At 41.0% G+C, this 23,962-nt stretch overlaps 1 protein-coding gene across 1 annotated transcript in view; it reads right to left on the bottom strand.

The window, feature by feature from the left end:
• RAB3B (RAB3B, member RAS oncogene family) overlaps positions 1–23,962 on the bottom strand; it is an 88,568-nt gene extending 64,606 nt beyond the window's left edge. Inside the window, exons 1-2 of the mRNA XM_081946322.1 lie at positions 23,812–23,962; positions 11,793–12,020 (exon numbers count right to left, since the gene is read on the bottom strand). Coding sequence (XP_081802448.1) covers positions 11,793–12,020 — 228 coding nt within the window. The 5' untranslated portion in view covers positions 23,812–23,962. The remainder of the gene's footprint in view (positions 1–11,792; positions 12,021–23,811) is intronic.

The following is a 23,962-nucleotide window of genomic DNA, read 5'->3' as shown; positions in this document are numbered from 1 at the left end:
TCTTGGGAGGACGCGTGTCTCACAGCCCAACTCCTCCCACCCTGCCCCAATGCTAACAAAATCCAGGCTGCTTCCCTTCCCCACCGTCTCTTTAGAGAGAGGGGTGGCAGGTGGGGTGGAGAAGTGAGAGGTGTGGAGCGAGACGTGACTTCTCTTGTCGTCTCTTCTCCCCCCTTCGCTGGGCATGGCAGGCTTCCTCTGCAGCTTCCAAGCTGGGGCAGAGAGGAGGCAAAACGCTCACTCCTGGGGATGAATCAGACGCTTCACTGGAGAAACTGCCCCACGCCAATCCAGGCTTCCTAACTCTCACACTCCCCAGATTGTCACCCTCGCAAAGAAAGCCCAACCTGACGCAGGGTGGTGACAGGACACATCAGAGCAGTGCCGGCCAGCTGCTCGGCCGGTGCAAATAAGACCCCCACCCCCGATAATAAGACCAAGGCCATATTTCGTGGGTCAAAATAAAATAAGACCCTGTCTTATTTTCGGGGAAACACGGTATGTAATGAAGTGTGTAGACCATATCATTTATTTCTGGGAATGACAATGCTACCCTTGTCCCCATGTTTTGACCATTCTCATTCTTTTTTTCCCCTTTGTTTGGATTCTGCAGCAGAAAAAAAACATCAGGCAATAGACTTTTCTATGTAGGTATCCTGTTTCCCTGAAAATAAGACCTCCCCGGATAATAAGGCCAATTGGGCTTTTGAGTTTATGCACTAAAATAAGCCCTCTCCAAAAATATTGCAACACAGCAGCAGCCATGAGGTGACCACGCTCGCCGCCTCCTGCTCCTCAAAAATAATAAGACCTCCCCGAAAATAAGGCCAATCGCTTATTTCAGGGGTCAAAAGAAAATAAGATCCTGTCTTATTTTCAAAGAAACATGGTAGTAATCTGACAGATTATGGGTGTTTGCAACAGTGCATGAGGATTCTGTGCATTATCTATAATCCTGTAGGACAGCGGCCCCCAACCTTCTGGCACCAGAGATCAATTTCATGAGAAGTTTTTCTGTGGACTGGAGGGGGAGCGGTTTCTCATGCTGCCTGCATCCTGTGGATGCGACTTTGCTTGTTTCTGCTGCCCAGTTTCTAGCATGGTGTGGCCCGGTGGCAGTCTACAGACCGGGGGTTGTGAATCCTTGCTCTAAGACAGTGGTCTCCAATATGTTTGGCACTGGCTTTGTGGAAAACAATTTTTCCACAGACCAGGGAAGGGATGGTTTTGGTTTTGCTTACTCACCTGCTGCTCACCTCCAGTTGTGCCAACACCAGTCCATGGCACAGGGCTGGGGAACCCTGCTCTAAGAGCAACCATTTGGCTTCAGTGATGTCACCCTTACACAACATAATCCCATGATGACAAACCTATGGCATGCATGCCAGAGGTGGAACACAGAGCCCTCTCTGTGGGTGCATGTGCCGTCGCCAACTGCTCTTCTGGTTTCCAGGGAGCATGGTCTTCATGGTTGCTGGAGCACCTGAAAATGGCCTTCAAAACACCCCAAAACATGCCATTTTTTTGGATAGTTTTGGGCAGTTTTCAGGCCATTTTCCAGGCCTTTCCAGGCCATTTTCCAGGCCAAAAATGGCCCCCCAAATGGCCTCAAAATGCCCCCCAAAATAGACAAAAACAGCCAAAAACAGGAATGCACGTGCCGGCCAGCTGGTCTTTGGGTTTCTGGTGCTCGGGCATGCATGCACACATGTTCCGGTTGGGCACTCAGTGCCAAAAAGGTTCGCCATCACTGTTAAATCCGTGTTGCTCTTTCATTGGTTCTTCACATTTTATTCAGTTCCCTATTTTATTGAAAAATAAGATAGATTTAATTCCTTCATTGTTTTATACTGGAAAACCTAAATGAATGAAATGAAATCACTCAGGTTGCATTTGTCTGCTACCATTTAATGATAAGATAGAGTGAATCTGTTGTGGCCCAGCAGTGGCCGGCTGAGCTGTTGACAGCTCAGACTATTAACTCTGACAGCTCGGACTATTATGGGACTGCTCTGGAGGATGAGGAAGACTCGGGAGGGTGTTTGGAGTCAGAGCAGGAACTAGAGAGGCCTGTTGGCCACCAGGTGGCAGGGAGCAGTGAAGAGGAACAGAGGGAGGTTGTCCCTGATGTGCATATGCATAGAGCTGAGAGGAGAAAGGAACAGCTGTGGAGAAGACGTCATAGAAGGAAGTAGGGACAGCTGGCTAAGGTTGTGGCCCCTCCCAAAGAGTTTATAGGTGGAGCGACGGGAGGGGAATCTTTGCAGGAAACAACAGTCCATTTTACTAGCCGTTGAGAAAGCATTCTGTAAATTTAATCTTGGTTTCTTAAAGATAGCTTTCTGGACTCCTAGCCAAGGGGTGGCTTTATCTGTGTAATCAGTTGTGGCAAACAGCCAAGCCTGTATCTGCATATTCATTGGAATCACGGGATAGAACAGAACCAATCTTTTTTTTTTTTTAACATGCTATCATATTCTTTCAATTTATGGGAGAAATGTTTTCTGTCTCTGGGTGAAGAACAATAAAGAAATCTGCTTCGGAGAATCTCCATATGTCTTTTTATTTCTTTCCTTTGTTTTTGGAGCATGACATCAATCTCGCCAAATTAAAACAGACTACTTGCACTGTAAAACATATGTTCTGGGAACTAGTAGGGAGGAGCCATCCTCACCCACTTTTTCTCACACAAGCTGTCTAAACTGTGCTATCTCTTGCTTCTCTGGAATGCACTCCTTCCCTCTTGGGAATACGGACAGCAGTCCCTCATAATTATGTACGAGAAGTAATGTACCACCCACAGCTCCTGCCCTTTCTAATCTGCTGCCCTTTGTACATATTCCACCTTACTTCATAGAGTATGTTATAAACTTGGCAGTGGTGTCTATGGGTAGTGAGGATTAAAACAGGCAAGATCCTGTCTATTGCACCAGATTTGAAGCCCTACCCTTTGCATATGTAATGCTAATGCCTGTTTTACTCATCTCCAGATGCCGCTATCAAGCATCTGTGCACTCAGGTGGCTTAGAAATCTGCTTAGTTGAAAGGAAAAATGCAAGTGCCTGCTGTTTCTTAAGTTTACCCACTTAAAAATATATAAATATAATCATCAAAAGATGGACTACTTTCATTTAAATGGAACAGTGAGCATTTGACTATTGCAACACTTTACATGTGATCTTTTCTTTGGCCATTAATTAATCAATTCATCTCTTTGACAGTAATAATCCTGACCTTTATTATTCAATATTTTATTTCTCCTTTGTTAAAACTGCTGACCTTTTCTTGGGCTTAAGGCCCACTTTCTTTCTTTTCTTTAAATGATCCAAGAAAAGATAACATGCTTTTCACTATGCTTTGTCTTTGATGTTTATTTATAGCGAAAAAACATAAGCGTAACAGTTTCCCACAGGCCAAATTTATTTTTGTGATTCTGAATGCCTGGTCTCACCTAGAGACCATTTATCTGATAGGAAAGCAACATACTTTAAGAAACTGAGACAAAAACAAGCAAATTTCAGGGCAGCTCTCTCTATGGGGGAAAAAAGAGTCAGAGCTTGACACGTTTAGCCCTTGGTATCACACTGGGGAGTGAGGAGTGATTAGTTGTGACTGCTGCTAACTGTACCTGTAAAGAACATAGCATTTGGCAGGAAAGTCTGGAACAAGAAGTTGTGTATGGTTTTTAAATATATTTTTATTATTTACATAAAAGTATATTGAACACAGTGTGATAGTCCTGGCATTTCACTTGCCATCAAAACCAAAGTGAAAACAACTAACTTATTTACTGCTTAAACCATGCTAGTACTGTACAATTATTTTTGACCAACATATTTATTCTAATACCATGATACATATATAGTATCTCGTTCCATTTTTCCCTACTCTATTTTTTTTCATATCCAGACTTCCACCCTGTGCTTCTAACCATTGATAGAATCTGTTCCATGTATCATAATATTCTGTCTCTCCTTTGTCTTTTATTTTTAACATTAGTCTATCCATTTCTGCACAGATTAATATCTTCATTATTATCTCCTCCTCCGAAGGGGTGTTTTCACTTTTCCATTGCTGCACATACACCCTTCTTGTTGCGGTCAGGATGTGTAGTATAGGTATATTGTTCCTTTATCATAGCCTTCTGTGATAGTTTTGTATATTAAAGTGTCTTCCTCTTTGAATTCATCAGATTTGAAACAATGCACCTCCTTTGTCCTTGGAGAAGATGCTTTAAGATCATCTCCTTACTTAAAGACAAAGTGATATCAAAACTCACAATACCTGTCGAGTCAACCATTTATGGGCAGACGTCGTTCAGATGACTGCTAAAAAAAAATCCTTGACATTGTTGGAAAATACATAGAGGGAACTCCAATCAGCACCATTAGTTTGTTTTACCAAATGTTGGAGAAATTAATAAAAAGAAGCTGAGATAAATATGTGTTCCCTGCGACTTTTTTTATTCTACCTTAGCTCTTCAGAAAGGTCCTGATTACCTAGCAACCAGGCAACATATGATCAAGATGAGCATCACTGTTTTGTTTTGAATCATGGTAGAATGCTTCACTATGTCTACCTTTGATTTAAAAAGCACTTGGTAGCACCAATTCTACAATTATTTGCAGCAAGAAAACTTTAAAGGGCAAATAGATACTGCAGGAGCTAACCTTCAGTAGGATAATTATGCAGGAAAGAAAAGAAAAATCTATCTGGGGTCAGGTTGTGTATGCAAGTTCTTAAAAGAAACAACCAGTACGCATTGGTGCATTTTCATGTACCAAATTCAATAGTTGTACACTCCTATTAAAAATAAATCGGCAAAAGAAAAAAAAATCATTTCTAGAGTAGCTTCCCATAAAGAATAATTCACACTTACAATGTAATTGTCTGAGAAGTGATGGGTATTTTCTGAAAAACACATAATTATTGCTTTTGGGGGGAAAATTATGTATTTCTAACCTCTTTACCGCAAATAATGTGTGTAGAATTATAGCACTACAACTAAAACGGTAGACTGTTTTAGTTCATTCAAAGAGGTAAAAGTATAGCATTTAGCTGCCGTGCATTGCATAATTTGATGTGCCTCATGCCAGTAATAGAAAATGTATTTTGAAAAATGGTGAACAGATTTTACATCTAGGCAACTGCAGCCAAGAAGGGAAAAATGAAAGAGTCATTGAGCATAATTAGTGGTTGTCAAGTTTCAATTTGCTTAAATTATGTTCACAAAAATAGTAGAATGTTATGATTTCTACTTGCAGCTGGGCACCCTTTCTGTAGAAGTGTACTCCTGCCATTCATCAAAACTATTAATATCCTTCAGAAGCCTACTGTCGTTTACTGAATATTTTTTGTAATGAGTGTAACTTAACACTACAGATTTTTCACCATCTCCCCAAACATCTAGTTAGGCTTTATTTTTCCACTAAGACAAGCAGAATAGGGTAGAAAAAGCAACACTTCCAAATGGGAAGTGTGCAGTTCCCAGGAGAGAATTTAATTTTAAAACAAATACTGTCAATTCCTTCCCTGGGAAAGAAGAACTCCATCAAAACACTACTGTTTAAACAGCTGCTTAGTATTATTTTAGCATGTGTCCTAGGTGTTGTAACAAAATATATACCATAATGGACATGGCCAGTCCAGTGGTGGGATTCAATTTTTTTTTACTACTGGTTCTGTGGGCGTGGCTTGGTGGGCGTGGCAGGGGAAGGAAGAATACTATAAAATCTCCATTCCCACCCCACTCCAGGGGAAGGTTATTGCAAAATCCCCATTTCCTCCTAATCGGTTGGGATTCGGGAGGCAGATAATACATGGGGTGTGCCAGTCAGAGGTTGTATTTACCGATTCTCCGAACTACTCAAAATTTCCATTACCGGTTCTCCAGAACTGGTCAGAACCTGCTGAATACTACTTCTGGGCCAGTTCCCAAACACCACTTCCTAGGAAGGCCAACTGGTAAGACAGAGAAATTAATTGTTCCATAATATGAATAAAAATTGTTTTCTAAACACTCAAATACAGCCTGTTGTTTTCAAATCTCTTTTCCCATCCATATACAAATTCATAGATATTTTGCAATATAACACAGTGAGGAATCCTTTCACAGACGTCTAAGGGGTATTATTGTGTTGCAATGTGTAAATGCTTACAAAACTGGGGCTGGTTTGTAGATTGGCAGTATGATTCGTATTTCAAGGTTATAATGCAAGATTCAGTTAAAGAGCTGTACAGAGTGATGATAGCAATAGTCCTTATACACTGCTTCACAGTGCTTTACAGTCCCCTCTAAGCAGTTTACAAGTAAGCAAATTTCCCCCAACAATCTGGGTCCTCGTTTTACTGACCTCGGAAGGATGGAAGGCTGAGTCAACCTTGAACCAGTCAGGATCGAACTCCTGGCTGTGGACAGAGTTAGCCTGTAATGCTGCATTCTAACCACTGTGCCAGCCTGGGTCCTTGATGGGGAATTATAACATAATTATATGTTATATAACATAATGACATTTCACTGAGAAGCGTATTTTGCAACACAGCCAGTGTGTGGAGGTTGTTGTGAATAGTAAGCCCGCTTTCACAAACCTGAAGCCTGTTTGCCATTTTTTGTTGCCAGATAGGCTTAGACATTCCCAGTCTATATTCATTCATCTCACACCGGAGATCTAAATCTGCACATGGAAACTCAAAGGTACCTTTTCAAAAGCAACTGGACTGTTTTTTTCCTTGAGGAAGAAGAAGAAACCTTTTTGTTCTCATCCAATAAGCTTCATGTGAGGGATTGATAGCAGGGGTGAGTTCCTGCCAGTTCTAACCTCTTCTATAGAAGAAGTTCCACAGATCTACCATGCTGTTTAAAACCGGTTTCAGCTGCCTCCCTGCGCCCGTCCGCACCACGCTTGCCCCGCCTGCCGCTCACTGATTGGTTGGCTCACCAATCGGCCCGCCTGCCTCTAAGAGTCCTATATAAACCTTAAAGTCTTAAAGCTGTCAAGTCTGAACACCCCTGTGGGGTTTTTTTTCTAAAGGGTTAGGGGTGCAAGGGTCTTGTAACTTGACAGCTATAAGACTTGCACACTTCAATGCCAGAGGTCCTGAGCCAACATGACTGGAGGAGGAATTCTGGGAGTTGAAGTCCACAAGTCTTAAAGCTGTCAAGTTTGAACACCCCTGGGTTTTTTTTCTAAAGGGTTAGGGGTGCAAGGGTCTTGTAACTTGACAGCTTTAAGACTTGCGTGCTTCAAATGCCAGAGTTTCTGAGCCAACATTTTGGTTGCTAAGTAAAAGCATTGTTAAGTGAGTTTCACCACATTTTACAAGTTGGCCATGCCCACCCAGTCACATGACTGGCAAGCCACTCCCACCCAGACACATGGCTGGCAAGCTACTCCTACAAAGCAGGCCACACCTACAGAAGAGGTTCTAAAAATTTTTGAAACCCACCACTGATCGATAGGTACTGGCAGCTTTCTTCCTCCTCCTCAAGGAAAAACAGTCCAGTTGCCCTTTGAAAAAGTACCTTTGAGACAACTATGACCTGGATGACTGAGAATCTCCACAGACATCTTTACACAGAACATTGTATGTCCTGAGTCACACATGCAAAAATAGGTTATCCAAGGCCTTCTGCAAACCTTTTGGAGAAAAAGAGAAAAAAGCTTTGTGCTGAAGTGGGGAGTGAGAAGGAGCTAAGATTCTCCCTCTTTCTCAGATTAAAATTGGAACTTGTAGGGAAAGAATTAAACCATATAATAAATGCACACATATAATATCTGTTCTAAGAGTCTTCTACTTTTTTTAGAAGAACTGGATAATGTTAACTAAGAGTGGCATTAAGTTTAATTACTTTTCCTCTAAGTTTGTGCCTTTGATGACCATTGTTTCTATCAATCTAGATCTTGTATACTGTATGTATTATATTTTATTCATTCATTTAGTAATATTTGCATGCCCTCTACTCTATATTGGCACCTCATGCATATTGCATATTGGCACCTCAGGGTTATTTGTAAACAGGATCGAATCACCATCACCTTGGGGTCTGCTCAGGATTTCACATTTTTTTGTCCATTTTCTTGTTTAACTTTCTTCTAAGAAGTCTGTGATTCTAGAGCCCTGTGTTATTTTGTCTACACCGATTGTTTTGTAGGAAAGGCACTATGGTGTTGTGGTCCTCTGGCGGCCTGCAGAGCTGGCAGCAGAGTCGGGCAATGAGGAGGTTGGGAGGAACATAGGCTGAATCTGGGGAAGGCTCCAATGTTCCCTCTAATTTTTTTTCAGTGTGAGCGGAAAAGTATAGTGTTTGAGCAGCACATTTTCATGCCTGAGCATCTGAATTTTTTTCATAGATGTCACCCGACAACGAAATCAGTGTTATTTGAAACTCAATTCTACCATGTAAATATACATTAAGTAAAGAAATCTCCCTATACAGGTAGTCCTCAATCTACGACCCTAATTGAGCCCAAAGTTTCTATTGCTAAGTGAGACATTTGTTAAGTGAGTTTTGCCCCATTTTACAACCTTTCTTGCTACATACAGTTAAGTGAATCACTGCGGTTAAATCAGTAACCTGGTTGTTAAATCAATATGACTTTCCTACTGACTTTGCTTGGCAGAAGGTTGCAAAAGGTGACCCCAGGACACTGCAACCATCAAAAATATGAGGCAGTTGCCAAAGATCCAAATTTTGATCATGTGGCCATGGGGATGCTGCAATGATCATAAGTGTGAAGAACAGCCGTAAGTCACTTTTTTCAGTTCTGATGTAACTTTAGTCATTAAGTGAACTGTTGTAAGTTGAGGACTACTTGTATTCAAGTTCAATGGATGACTTTCTATGGGAAAAGGATCAAAACTTCCCTCTATCCACATTTTCCATACTATGAATTACTTTATATGCTTTATGCTTTCCCCCTTACTATCCAATAATCTGCAGTGATATTAGCAAGTTATGAATAAATTACCAATTGATGTAGATTAGCAATTGGGGCACATAAAGAAACAAACAAAGAGGGGAGAGGAGGGAGGGGGAGGAAGGAAGGAAGGGAGACACACACACACACACACAAACACACACACACACACACAGAGAGAGACAGAGAGACAAAAAAGGAAAGAGAAAGAGAAAAAGAAAGGGGAGGGGAGGGAGGGAGGATAAGAAAAAGAGGCAGAAAAAAGAAAGAGAGAGAAAGAGAAAGAAGAAAGGAAGGAAGAAGGAAGGAAGGAAAGAAAAAAGAAAGAAAAAAGGAAGAAAGAAAAGAGGAGAAGGAATAGAGGCCAAAAAAGCAAACAAGGAAAAGTAGGAAAAACTTTCACTGGAAAACACTATTTTTCCATCAGCGCAAAACTTTCCTAAACAAGGTTAATTTTCCGGATTTTGAGTTTCTGGTCTAGGCGGAGCAAGAAGCCTTTGTTTTCTTTTTCTTTTCGAGCAATAAAATAAAAAAAAATCTGCGGAGCACCAGCTCGACTCCCCCTTCCTGCGAAAAAAACCTCGAGCCCCAATGCTCCGAACGCAGAGGCTGGATTCAGACATGTGCCCACCTGGCGTGGGCTTCCATTTGCTTGCGTGGCGAGCGCCTCCCACACACCCGCATCTCGGCAGTGGAGCCAACAGCGGGGAGCCCAGCCATGGGGACTTAGCCGACAAACTGCGACGGAAGCATGCTCCGCACGTCCCGCGGAGTTTGCTGTTGCTGCTGCTCCCCCCCCTCAATAACTTTGATCCTGGAGGGAATGGCCTCCCTGTCAATCAGCCATGCGCCGGCGGAGGGAGCCCAATCATAACCCTAGGCAGCCACATTTCTGTTGGCCAAAGGCCTGCCTTCTTCTGGGTGTGTCCAGGAACTATAATATCCCGGCCCAGCTGATAGAAGCCTCCTAGCCGCCTGCAGCTTAAAGTCCATCATGCTAAAGAGCCCTGCGTGGCAGTTGGAAACTGCTGCGCTGTGTTTTGTTGCCACCTGCGCGTCCGCGCACCCGCGCAGCTTAGAGGGAACATAGGAAGGCTCGGATGAGGGATCTGCATCGGAGGCAGAGGGGGGGGCAGGGCTATGTGGGAGTTATGTGCTGCCTCTGGAGCCTCCAGAGTTTGACATCAGCAAGGCAGAGGAACAGGGCGAACCTGTTCCCAGTACGCGCATGCACAGAGTTGCCAGAAGGCAAGAACAATTAAGACAAAAGGGGTAACTCAGGAGTAAGGCTTGGAGATGATTGGCCCTTCACATAAGACCTAAAGGAGAAGTAAAGGCATGTGATTCTTTGCAGGAAGCAACTTTATTCGTTCTGGTCGGTTTAAACTCTGAAGCTCCGTTTTGACTCTGTGCTGTTTGGTCTTACAAAGCTAATTGGCAATTAGGTCTTTGGCAACATTTCAAGGGAGATAAAAGTGGGTGCTTATCAACCTTATTCCAAAAGACTGTGGCAGACTTCTGTCAGATTCTTTACAAACTATGTGTGACTCATTAAGGGCTGTGAATGAACATAATTCACAGCCGTTGAAATAAAAAGAAGGTTTTTGGGACTAAGCATGTGATTTTTATTGTTTTAGGAAGCCTAGGTCAAAACATATGGAACATATTTTCTATCATTTTCCCCCCCTTTATTTTCCAGTAAGACAGGTTGAGTGACCCCCGTGTCTTTCACATGCAAAGTTAAGGTAATGGCAGATAATGGCATCTCCCTGAAAAACAGATGGAGAACTTCCAAAACATCACAACCTGGCAGAAGACAGACCTATGGTAAAGAGACCCAGAAGGTTTCAAGGAGAGGAACTTGGAGATCTCCAACCTTTCATTGTGTGGGATCAGCCACAATGCTACAGTCAATAGGTAGACAAGAAGAATCACAGGGAAAGGTAACTAGTTGTCGATATTCTCAGTCATCCAGGCCATGATTATTCCAAAGGTGCTTTTATCCAAAGGCAATTGGACTTCGTTTTCCTTAAAAAGGTTTCGCTTCTCATCCAAGAATGAGAAGCAAAATGTCTTCAAGAAAAAACAAAGTCCAGTTGCCTTTTGAAAAACGCACCTTTGGAATAGTGCCTTTACTATTTTACAATGTAATGACTATCAGGGTGGAAATTCAGCCCTGTTCCCCTCCTGGGGTAATTGTATTTAATGAGGGATGAACCGTGGTTTTTCCTTGAAGCATACTTTATAATTAAGAAAAATAAACCTGAGATATATTCTAAGAAACACATTTTATTGTAAAGAAAATAAAAACAAAAACTTACTAGCTAATGATTACATTTTGGCAGAGTTCCTGCCTACCTTCTTGGCAGGCGAACAAAGAAGCAATAATGAGGAAAAGAATGTGGACATGCGTAGTGAGCTTAGTGATAAGAGTCAGATCAGTCTACCGTATGTCTTACAGTTTAAGCACAGCTGGCAAACTAAAAAACGCAGTGACAATGACATCATTCTCTAAATGCAATGTACAAGAAAGTAAATAAAGCACACTGCTTCCAGGTAAAGAATGAGGAAATATCCAGAAAGAAATACCAAAATGCATCTGAAAGGAAAACTAACCAAGAAAACCCCAAGCGCATCTATTGCTCACTGTAGAACCCAGATGCTCAAAAAATGTTAAGTGCAATTTCTTGAGATTTAAAGGTTGCCCATCCTCTGCAATAACAAACAAGAAACATAGCTTCAGCCTTCTGTCGAAATAAAATACAGACAAGCAAATAAACCTTATTTTCCACAATCAAGGAATAATCTGGAAATTATACTGATCTCTCTAAATCTGTGCCCAGACTAAATGATTCGAGAATGATGGGTACTCACCCAAATCTGCAGTTTTACCCTCTTGTCATTCCTGTAAACAGTCTTCACTTTGAAGTCAATTCCCACTGTACTGACAAAGGCAGGTGTGAAAGTGTCATCAGCATATCTGAAGAGAAAGGAAGTCTTGCCCACACTACTGTTGCCAATGATCAGGAGCTTGAACATATAATCAAAGTTCTGGTCTGAAACATCCTTGGGTCCATATCTGGCATCTGTTACCGAAGCCATCTAAAGAAAACAAAAGCATCATAGACTAAATAAAGGAACAGTTATTTATTTCAGATGAGACTTTTGGATCAAGTACATATGTAATGCAGATTGCAATATGAACATGATTTGTCTTTTTTTTTCTGGGATACTATACACCAGTGGTTCTCAACCTGTGGGTTGGGACCCCTTTCACAGGGGTCGCCAAAGACCATCGGAAAACACATATTTTCGATGATCTTAGGAACTGAGACACCAATTTTATGGTTGGGGGTCACCACAACATGTGGAACTGTATTAAAGGGTCGCGGCATTAGGAAGATTGAGAACCACTGCTACAGATAGTTAGGGAGATGGCCTGGAAAGAGATATTCGGAAACTGTTATATAAACAAAAATACAGATGCATACCTTAAGTTCTGTGAAAACAGATAGTCATTAAGATTCAGAATGGGTCATCCTAACTCACTATAGTATAAGAGGGAGGGAAACAAAAGCACAATCAGAGTTACAAAATTGTATTAGTGTTGTCTATCTCAATAGAATAGAGCATGGGTTCCCAATCTCTGGGCCGCAGCCCACTATTGGGCCGTGAGCTGTTTGCAATCGGGCTACGGAAACTGTGGGCAAATGGGTAAGCATGCAAGTGCATCCCCACTTGTTCGGGCAGCGGGCAGTCCCATTTGTGTGAGTGGCAGGTGCATGTGCATGCTAGTCATTCAAATGGAGCTGCGCATGCGCACTTGCTGACCACTCATGTGGAATCAGTCCCTGTTCTCCCCCTTTCCCAACAGTCCGCAAAGGTGGAAAGTTGGGGAATTCTGGAATAGCGTATTAGTCTGTTGAGTTGCTTTCCAATCTGATCTGTCTTGTAAAGTGACAGATTCTTAGAGGAGATTCCTTTACATCAGCAGAACCTTAATTTAGACAGAGGCCCCATTGATTTCAGCAAGTCTAATTCTAAAAATGCCAGTGTTTGAATCTAACCCTCCTTGTATGCAAATGCTGATGCCACATATTTATAAAAAAGTTATCCAGATAAGCTGTGAATGCCTTAGAAATGAAGCATACTCCTCCGTGTATGCTACATTCCCCCCTGTCACTAGGATGAGTTATGAATTGCTAACATATTTCAAAGATGATTAATCTTGCCTTCGTTAGGTGTGTATATGAACTGAACTAAGTTTATTATTAAAATTAAGTAATTGTCAAACATTTTACAAGGAAGAAGAAAAAAAAACCCAACCGAGTTGTTGCCAAGATTAAATGCGGCCACCTGGCTTCCAGATTGTGTTAATTGCTGTAGTGTTTACTGAACAACCCTGAAAGTGAATAGATGCCTACTTGTGTGTCAATCCTAAGTGTGACATAGATATCACTGCCATAGTGACCCTGTTATCCTATTAGCTTTTTAAATATTTGGATACTCTTTTCTCTAAGGCAGAAAGATATAAGACGGTTTGGTGGCGATGTGGAAGACCATTGTATTTCAATGATATTTTGATTTCTCCTTCATAATAAGAACATTCTAGAAGTTTAGAGTTAATTCTGAGCCAACCTGCTTGTTTTTCCTTCTTGCTTGATAAATAAGGGAGGGGGGAAGGGGAACTTCACACAGCTGTAGATTGTTTAGATTACCACTGGCCCTTGTTTGAGAGTTATGCACTATCCAGTCCAGGTCAGATCCTGCAGTTTTATTACCGTGGAAGTAGGCTTATGAGTTATGACGTTTGGTGCCAGACCTTAATAAGGTAATTTGAACTTTGGAACAGGCTTGAGAGTTTATCACACCACAGATCCTGGCCTTTGTGGTCTCTTTACTAGGGCTCCCAACAGCTGGTGAGAGCATCTTCCTTGGTAGGTTACGTTTTTATGTTTCTGTTTATAGCAGCCTGCTAAAGTTATTATAAAGCTTGAAATCTCCTTACCTAGTTGTGTGTTGATTGTCTCTGCCACTGCCTGACACTTGACAAAACAGATATTTTCTCATTTAATTTTTTAAAAGAATTGTCACCTTCAAAATTTGAGAGTGGAAATCCCATAAAACTAACTTATGCGAGACCCATTTGAGAATTTTTCTAATGAGTGAAAGAAACAGTCCCCATGTAAAGTGGCGCTTTCCATCATCTACTCAATTTAATCCTGGCATTTGTGTCCTTAATTGTTCCTTCCTATATTTCCCCACTGAGAAATTCACTAGATCGGATAACAGTGGCTTCTCCTTTACTATGACACTTGTTGAGATGTGCAGCCTTACCAATGGATTAAATAAATAAAAATAAATGTCAATTTCACTGCAAGAGGATTCTGCAAGGTGTATAATGTGAATGTATTTCTTAGCAATGTAATCATAAAAATAAAAAGGACATGAAAGTGACAGAGAATCTCTTAGAAATTTATCCTCCCTGAATTTTTCATGGAAACATGTGATATAAATAGTCTACATAAGTAAATGTCAGTATAATAAAATAGTGTTGTTCATTGAGTTCTTCTAAAGATCATTTTTGCAAACATTTTGCAAAAAAATACAGGGAGAAAAAAATCGTCCAATGCTTACACATTCTTGCAAATTATTTATGACAAGGATATAACTAGAGGATCTGCTTTATAATATATGTAGTATTGTTTCCTGGCTGGAAACAATTACCTCAAATAATGGCTAATCAAATACATAGAAACTATTGTGCTTGGAGCCATGCATAATATAGTCTGCATGGAGTTAAGAATATTTATTGTTTTATTGTGTCTCATTTTAACAATGTATATAGATGCTCATCTCACAATACTGTGTCTCTAAGTATATTAAAGGATTAAAACTTAAAACAAAAACACCTCATATAAAAAAACATAAATAATAACCAGAAGCAACAAATAAACATAAACCTACAGCATGTGTAAGATCTAAGAACTTCTAGGACTGGAACCAAACAAATCAACCAATAGAGTTGACTTAGCCCAAAGGTCTGGGCGGGAGATCAGCCTGCTCTTTACAAGAGACTAACAGAGTCTGGGCTATCTGGATTTATTTATTTAGAGTATGGCAATATCATTCATAGGCTAACAATATATATTAACATTTCACCTAGGTTAATATAACGCAATAAAATATAAATGTTAAAAACATTTGTGTTCAAATACCAATGTCCAGGCCATCTAACCACTGAAGCACAGCATTGTTCATATTAAAAAAAAATCAGATACTAGACTGGTGTCCCCTCAGCTCACAGTTTGATGCGAGACAATCCACTACCTGGATTTACAGGTAGATGCAGTTTTATAGGGCCAGTATTGCACAATTCGCTGAAACTTGTAGTTTAGTTCCAATGATTCTATGTTGCAGCTTCATGTTTTTTTAAAAAAAGGAATGCAGGTGGGTGGGAAGTGAAGCTTTACAGTACTATAAAGGTAAAGGTCTCCTCTGTCCAGTCATCTCCAACTAGGGGGTGGTGCTCATCTCTGTTTCTTAGCTGAGGGAGTCAGCCTTGACCAAAGACACTTCCATGGTCATGTGTCCAGCAAGACTATACGTCGAGATGCAGGGAATGCTGTTACCTTCCCACTGAAGTTATACCTGTTTATCTACTTGCATTTGCATGGTTTTGAACTGCTAGGGTGGCAGGAGCTGGGTCAAGTATAAGGAGCTCACTTGGTTGTGCAGCGCCTGGGTCGCGAACCCAGCCTGCCAGCTTTCCAGCTGACAAGCTCAGTGTCTTTAACCAGTGAGCAACCATGCCCCCTTTGCAGTACTACTCATTTTTTTCTGAAAATAACACTGGGTTTTATATTAATTTTTGCTGCAAAAGATGCATTAGGTCTTATTTTCCAGTTAGGTCTTATTTTTGGGAAAATACGGTATTAAATGCGTCCATCTGGTTGACGATCTTAACTGGAGCTTATTTGGGGAGTAGGGTTTAAATTTCAAGCATCCAGAAGCAAGGGCTTATTTTCCAGTCGGATCTTATTTTTTGGGAAACAGAGTATAAAGAGGTAGGAAAGCAAGAAGGGCATGCTTAGTTAGGTAGCAACCAAAAGTGTCTCACTTTTGGAGTGATTGGAGTGATGAGCTTCAAGGGAGGGGAGGGAAAATGGAGGGTGAGGAAAAATTACTTAATGGACCATTATTGGGTCAACCACAACATAATTTTAAAAATGGTGGGAATGTGCCCGGCCTTCTAGCCAACTGGACCTAGGGTGGGCACTAGATCAGAAAGAAGTGCCTTTGGAAGGGCCGAAGAAGGTTTAGGATGGAAAGCAGCAGTTCTGAACCAGCATTTTAAAACACAGGCGATGGTTGCATTTGGGCTAGGCTAGAAGTGGGTGGAAGATGACATCATCTGTTCCTGCACACACACACAAAATGAATGGCCAGCACTGACTGTGCAGCAAGCAGAAAGTGTAGATCTGCCCTTTGCTTTTCCTGTTCAAATTCAGCAAGCAGAAAAACCTTCTAATTTCCGGCTTGTAAGAGCCATTTCATTAGATATACATTCCAGCTTTTAAAATGTTATCAGAGAAATAAACTACAGATCAGACCATTTGTGCTACAACTATGAGTCATAAAAAGCACAATACATTTGGGGCAGCTAGCATAAACAAAGGACACCGAGGGTACCATTTCCAATGTGACAACACATTTCTCTTTTTCTAAGCAAATAAAGCACTTTTGCTCTTCACATCTGCCTAAATAGAAGCCCCAAAAGGGGAGTGGGGGGAAGCAATTGTGAAGAGATCACAGCCAAACCAGAGCTGGGAATCAAATGAAGCCCATAAATCCTATTTTGGCTTTGGCTAAATGCATTTATTGAAGCAATATTGCACCTACAAGGGGAAGATGAACACAGTCACTTCGAAGGTATGCGAGTGGATGGGTGTAATGATCCTTGTGCGTTGTCTCTTACAGAGCTCACGACTAGATGGAATGGACTGTAAATAAAAAGCAGTCTGAAGAAAAACTGACAGGTTGACACCTAGAACAACATACAGTTAAGAAAATGTCAATCTATAATTTTAATTTCCTACCCTTGGATAGTAATACATTATTTTAGGATTCTGTGTTTTAGGAGATTTTAGCAGTTGTTGGGATTTCTGTAGAAGATATTGTTGATGAGATAGGAAATATTTCATCCGGCTGTGGCAGAAGGAGATTAGATAGGAACCAGGATTATTCTATTATCTCTGCTGAAAAACTAGTGGTACCAGATTCTTCTTCTCCTAATGAAAGGTTGCAATCACTCTTTTCTTATTACAAATATCTAGACTCGTTTATTTATTATTTATCTATAACGCGATAGCTCAGTGGCTAAGACACTGAGCTTGTCGATCAGAAGGTTGGCAGTTCAATGGTTCAAATCCCTAGCACCACATAACGGAGTGAGCCCCTGTTACTTGTCCTAGCTTCTGCCAACCTAGCAGTTCGAAAGCATGTAAAAATGCAAGTAGAAAAATAGGAACCACCTTTGGTGAGAAGGTAACAACGTTCTGTGTGCCTTTGGCATTTAGTCATGCCGGCCACATGATCATGAAGTCATCTTCGGACAGTCCTGGCTCTTTGGCTTTGAAACAGAGACAAGCACCGCCCCCTAGAGTCGGGAACGACTAGCACGTATGTGCAAGGGGAACCTTTACCTTTAAGCTCATTTCCCCCCATCCCTTAGCATCTCTTTTTTTTCCTTTTGCTTCATGGCTTCAGACTACAAGACTATCTTGCAATTAGGACTGTAAATTAATCAGGGAGCCCTTTTTTGTCTGAGGAACAAGATAAGGAAGTGCTGGAAACCGGAAATACTTATATAGATTAATTTCTTAGAAAAAATACATACTTTGGTTATTTCAATATCTTTAAGCCTCACTGTTTCTTAGGAAAAAAGAATCTACTAATCTAGGTTAGCACGGCATTTTAGTTACCCTTGATTCTTATCAACAAAGATACCACGTTCCATCGTTAACACAGGGGTGGATACTAACAGGGGTAAAACCTCCTTAATATATGTGTGGAAGCCATAAACATTTTTGCTCATTGAACAGATACTTTAAAATATTCTCATCTTGCATGAACTGCTTACACAGCAAAAATGACTGCATCACATTTATTTATATAGAAATAGCTTACTTTGTGTTGACCCCCATGCTTCTTTATAACCAAGTTTAGGGACATCAATTATAGCCTTTTTATAATTGCCTGACAAACTGGATTACCTACTATCATTATTGGCAATCCAATTTAACTCCTTTTTATATAAACATATTATATTCAAAAGTTAAAATCCAATTTAACACTTTATTATGAGTTCCTGTACTCTAGACTAACAGTTCTTGAAGACAAATGATATGATCTATGTAATCCCTAAGAGTTAACAGCAAACTGATGATATATAATCAGTTGAAATATTCTCCCTCCTGAATATCCACAGTTCTTGTTACTTACAAGAAAATAAGCAGGGACTTACTCTCTGTTTAATGTAACACCGCTCCTGCGCGAGCTGCACTGGCTGCCTGTGGTCTTTCGGGTGCGTTTCAAGGTTTTGACCACCATCTTTAAAGCGCTCCATGGCATAAGGCCCAGTTACCTGCGGGATCGTGTCCTCCCACATACATCCCAGCGGCCAATTCGCTGTCACAGGGAGGGGCTTCTCCTGGTGCCGTCTGCTAGGCAATGCCAGCGGGCGACGCCAAGGAGTAGGGCCTTCTCTGTGATGGGCCCAACCCTCTGGAATGACCTCCCCCCCGACATTAGAACCACCACCGACTTCCGCTCCTTCCGGCAGAAACTAAAGACTCACCTGTTCCGACTGGCTGGCCTGGCATAATTTCAACGCCTATCTCCTGGCATTTATATTTTTACTGGTTTTTAAGGGGATTATTCTGTAGACTTAATTTTATTGGGTATTGTGATTTTAATGTCTGTTTATTTTAATTATTTATTAGCAATACAGTCCTGCACATCTTTTATCCTCCTCTTATCCATCTATTTTATATTTGTATATATATATTGTCCATTTAGTAATTTTAATTGTTTTAATTTTGTTCTTTGACATGGACTGTACACTGCCCCGAGTCCCTTTCGGGAGAGGGGGCGGTCTATAAGCGCTAATAAATTGAAATTGAAATTGAAATTTAATAAGTTTCCACCTATTACTTCCCTGTTCCCAGAGAACAAGGCAATCACCTTTTCTTTGTGCCGGCCCCTCAAGTACAGTTTTCATGTTCCCCCATGATCTTTCTCTTTGATAGGCTGGACATAACCAGGTCCTTCAACTGTTCATCATACAATTTAGCCTCCAGATCCTTTATCTGTTGCTCTTCTTGGCACATTTTCCAGGGTCTCAATACCATTTTTGCATCAAGGTGACCAGAAATGGATGCAGTATTCGAAGTGTGGTCTCAGCAGTACAGTGTAAAGCGATACTATCACTTCTCTTTATCTTGACATTATCTCTTTATATTGGTGCATGCTAGGACTGCACAGCTGCAGCAACTTTTGGCTCATACTTAAGTGATGATCCACTAAGACACCTAGATCTCTCTCACAGTTACTACTGTTGAGCCAGGTGCTACCTATTGTATATCTATGCATTTGGTTTTTCCTGCCTAGGTGAAAGACCTTACTTTTCTCTCCACAGAATTGCATTTTGTTGGATAGAGCCCAGTGTTCAAGTCTGTCAAGATCCCTTTGTATATTGAGCCTATCTTCTAAAGCAGTGGTTCTCAACCTTCCCAATACAGCAACCCTTTAATACAGTTCCACATGTTGGGGTGACCCCCAACCATAAAACCATACTGCAATGCTTTCTACATGGGGCTCCCCTTGAGATGCACCCGGGGACTGCAGCTGGTCCAGAACGCGGCCGCGGGGGCAATTATGGGGAGTACGAGGTACTCCCATGTAACACCTCTCCTGCGCGAGCTGCACTGGCTCCCTGTAGTCTACCGGGTGCGTTTCAAGGTATTGATTACCATCTTTAAAGCGCTCCATGGCACAGGACCTAGTTACCTGCGGGATCGCATTCTGCCCCATACATCCCTGCGACCAATTCACTCTCACAGAGAGGGACTCCTCTGTGTGCCGTCCACTAAGTAGTGCCAGAGGGCGGCGCCCAGGAGTAGGGCCTTCTCTGTGATGGGCCCAGCCCTCTGGAATGACCTCCCCCCCTGACATTAGGACAACAACCGACCTCCGCTCCTTCCGCAAGAAACTCAAGACCCACCTGTTCCGACTAGCCGGCCTGGCTTAAATTAGAACTATATTCTCTAATCCCCCGGGCAATTTTAAATGATAAATTTCAAATTTTAGGGTATTTTAATTGTTCTAATTTTATTGTTACTGTTTTTAACTTTATGGCTATTTTATTTATGAATTGTAAAAATGTTTTATGTATATTCCTCCTCCGTGTCATATGCTTGTATATTTAATTGTACGCCGCCCCGAGTCCCTTCGTGGAGAGGGAGTGACTTATAAATCGAATAAATAAATAAAATAAAATAAAAATTGGTGTCTTGGTTCCTAAGACCATCAAAAATATGTGTTTTCTGATGGTGTTGGGTGACCCCGTTGAAAGGTCATTCGACATCCAAAGGGGTCCCGACCCACAGGTTGAGAACCATTGTTCTAAAGTATTAGCAATTCTCCACCCACCTTGGTGTCATCTGCACATTTGATGAGTTCTCCTCCCATTCTATCATCTTGATCATTTATGAAGATGTTGAAGAGTCCTGGGCCCAAGACCGAACTTGTAGTACCCCACTGCATGCTTCTCTCCATGTAGATGTAGTTCCATTGAGGACTACCTGCTGAGTGTGGTTGGTCAGCCAATTGTGAATCCTTCTAGTGTTGGTACTGTCTATCCCATATTGTTCTCTCTTACCAAGAAGTAGGTTGTGGTCTACTTTATCAAATGTGTTGCTTAATTCTAAGTATATTATGTCCACAGCATTTCACTGGTCCACTTTATCAATATCAATTCACTGGTTACTTTATCAATATCAATATCATATAAGGTTTGTCTGGCATGATTTATTTTTAACAAACATGTTGGCTCCTAGTCATCACCTACAATAGATGCTCACAAACCCCTTGCTTGATTATCTTTTTCAGGGTTTTCCTAGGTATTGATATTAAGCTGATTGGCCTATAATTTTGGATTCTGGATTCATTATTCCCCCTTTTTGTAGATTGGAACCATACTGGGGTTTTCCACCCCAGTCCTTTGGTGTTTCCCCTCTGCAACATGGACCTTGAAAAATTACATTCAATGACTCTGATATTACATCTGCCAGTCCTTCAAAATCCTGGGATGTAAACTATCTGGTCCAGGTGATCTGTATTCATCCAGGTTGGATAGGATTTTCTTACTAATCCCTTGCCTATTTTGATTTGTATACCCGTTCTATCTCCATCAGTGTTGTTTTTGATAGATTGGGCTATTTCTTCCTTCTGTATAAAAAGCAGAAACTTCTAGTTTTTAAGCTATTTCATTTTTCCTCTGCCTTACTATCACTTTTCTGCAGAAATATCACCAAATACAGTGAACAGATTTCTAGGCAACACAGCAGGTTGAAGGAGAGCATATGGAGAACCTCATTCTTTCCCTTTTTCTGGTTTTGGAGATGAACAGTCCAGTTAATGGTGTTTTTCTCAACATCAGCCGAGATCCAATCCAATATTTTCATAAAATGCCAACATATACAAGACATTTAGTATTATGAAATATTCCAGTTCTAAATTATTACTAATGTAACTGGAATGTGTTTGTATAGTGAAGCAACTAAGAGGTATATGATATTGTTATATTGATATATGATATTGATATCATTGGCCATCTTATTCTTCTGAGTAACTTAGGAAAGGATTGAGAACCTTAATGTTAAGGCAGGAAGAGTCTGTTGTAGTGCCTGGCCATTGACTTCTGGGTCTTATTTTGCCTCCTTTCCTTTTCATCTGCATAAACTACATTGGAAGAGGTCATGCAGAGTTTTTTTTTGTTGAAGAGTCATCAATGTGTCTATGCAAAAAGTGACATTTATCAATCTCTCTTTGTCTATTCACTAGTCTCAGGGATAAAACAGAGAATTAGATCAGGCATGTATATACTGTATATATATAATTAAGGGATGAGTAAAAGTCAACAAGCCGAGGCTTAAACCAGTTAAACGGAATTACGGTGAATGTTGAAATTCACTGCTCTGAATTGAAATATGAGATTTCGGTCAGATAGGGTGACTTTCTATGAACAGTACTATTCATAAGAACAAATCATGTTGGTTACCAGGAATACATTTTAAAGCTCCTGGTTGGTTAGCTAGGTCTTTACTTAGGAAAAAAAAAGATTATACTACATTCTTCATATTCCTTTTCTTTTGAGATGCTGGAAAGCTTCCATTTTTCACTTGTTTGCTCTTTTCTCATAAGGAATTCAGTCTCAGTTATGAAATTTAAAATTCTGCTACAGTCATAGACACTAAATTGTACATAGAATGCTATAGTCATATTGATTCACATACCCTTTGTTTCAGAACTCTGCAAAGAGGCGCTCCCTGCTTCAGAAATTCTACTGTCATTTCAGTTTTAATATGGCAAACCTCCTATGCATTATTTTTACTCTTGGGGTCAATTTTTACAAATGCTGTTCAGCATTTCCATAGTACGTTGCCTTGTTTTTTCATTGAACCTTGCATATTTACCCAAAGCATTAAATGCACAATACATATGATTTAAGAATGGGATTTAAAGTTTCTGCACTGAATACATGACGTATTTTGAAAAACAAATAAGGCCCCATTCACAACAAGGACAAGTGATTATCAGGAATTACAGCACTCAATCATTTCAAACATAGGGCTAGACTGTTCCTTTTTAAGAAAATGAAATCCAGGGGTGATTCACTTTCATCTTGAGAAATCAAGAACTGACAAAGATCCGAATGATAAGTGTAATAGTACAAATACTGATAATGCAGACTGTTAACAACCAAAACAGCCTATTTGAAAAATAAAATAGCCTTCAACTTGGTGCTTTCCAATCTTATAATCCCCTTTTTCAATGGACACAGTCTACGTTACCCAATATGTTTGGATGACATCAGACTATTAAAAATGATTCTAAAATGATAATGGAAACGGCAAAGCACAATCCCTTCACACAATCTGGTACCCTACAGAGAGGTTGGACAACGACCAACAGAGAAATGGAATTGGATCAGCCACTTTTGTTGCAGCCGTGGCTTGTTAGTTTATACCTGATTCATTTTCCAAAATAGAAAAATGAAGCACTAATGTACAATAATCCACCCGATACTCTTTAAAATGTACTAATTTCTTAACCGTATTTAATTGGATTCACTTAATATGCCCACTTAGCAGGCTAATAAGTAAGGATGGGGATTTCAAGGCTTCTTTTAACTTTGACATCACATCTTCAGGTAGACCAATAGCGTATTTGATCTCACTGAAGAATAAGCCTAAAAAAAAAAATACAAGCCAGTTCTAGGAAATCAAATATTTAAATTGGAAAGATCCCTGTCTCCCTGCCATTTCAGAAAGAGGAAATAAGTAGCTTTGAGGCACTCTGCATGTTCTCAGAGGCACTCCTGAGCCCAGCTCCCTGGGCTAATTCGAGAGAACTTCCCGTCCCTTGTTTTTCCCCCCTCATAGCGAGTTATCAGCTGCTACCTCCTCAGCTATTTCCAAGCTGTCCTTTCACACTGCGATACCACGGACAGTTCCTACTGTTGCCGGCCGATCGCGCGGGGAAGGAAGCCTCCCTACCTCGTCCGGGAACTGAGAAAGTTTGGTGGGAGCGGAGCGCGGAGCGCTCTTACCTTTGCGCGCAGGGGATGGAGCCGCTCCTCGGCCGCAGTGAAGAAGAACCGAGAGCAACGCGGCGCGGCGGCGCAGGTTGGACGTTCAGCCGGGGTCGAGCCAAACAGGCGTCTGGCCGAGGCGAGCGCGTGTCCAGCTTAGCAACACATT

This window comes from Natrix helvetica, assembly GCF_964273705.1.
Source record: "Natrix helvetica genome assembly, chromosome: 3".
Lineage (NCBI taxonomy): Eukaryota > Metazoa > Chordata > Lepidosauria > Squamata > Natricidae > Natrix > Natrix helvetica.
Note: the sequence above shows the minus strand (reverse complement) of the source record. Positions and strands in the feature narration are given on the sequence as shown.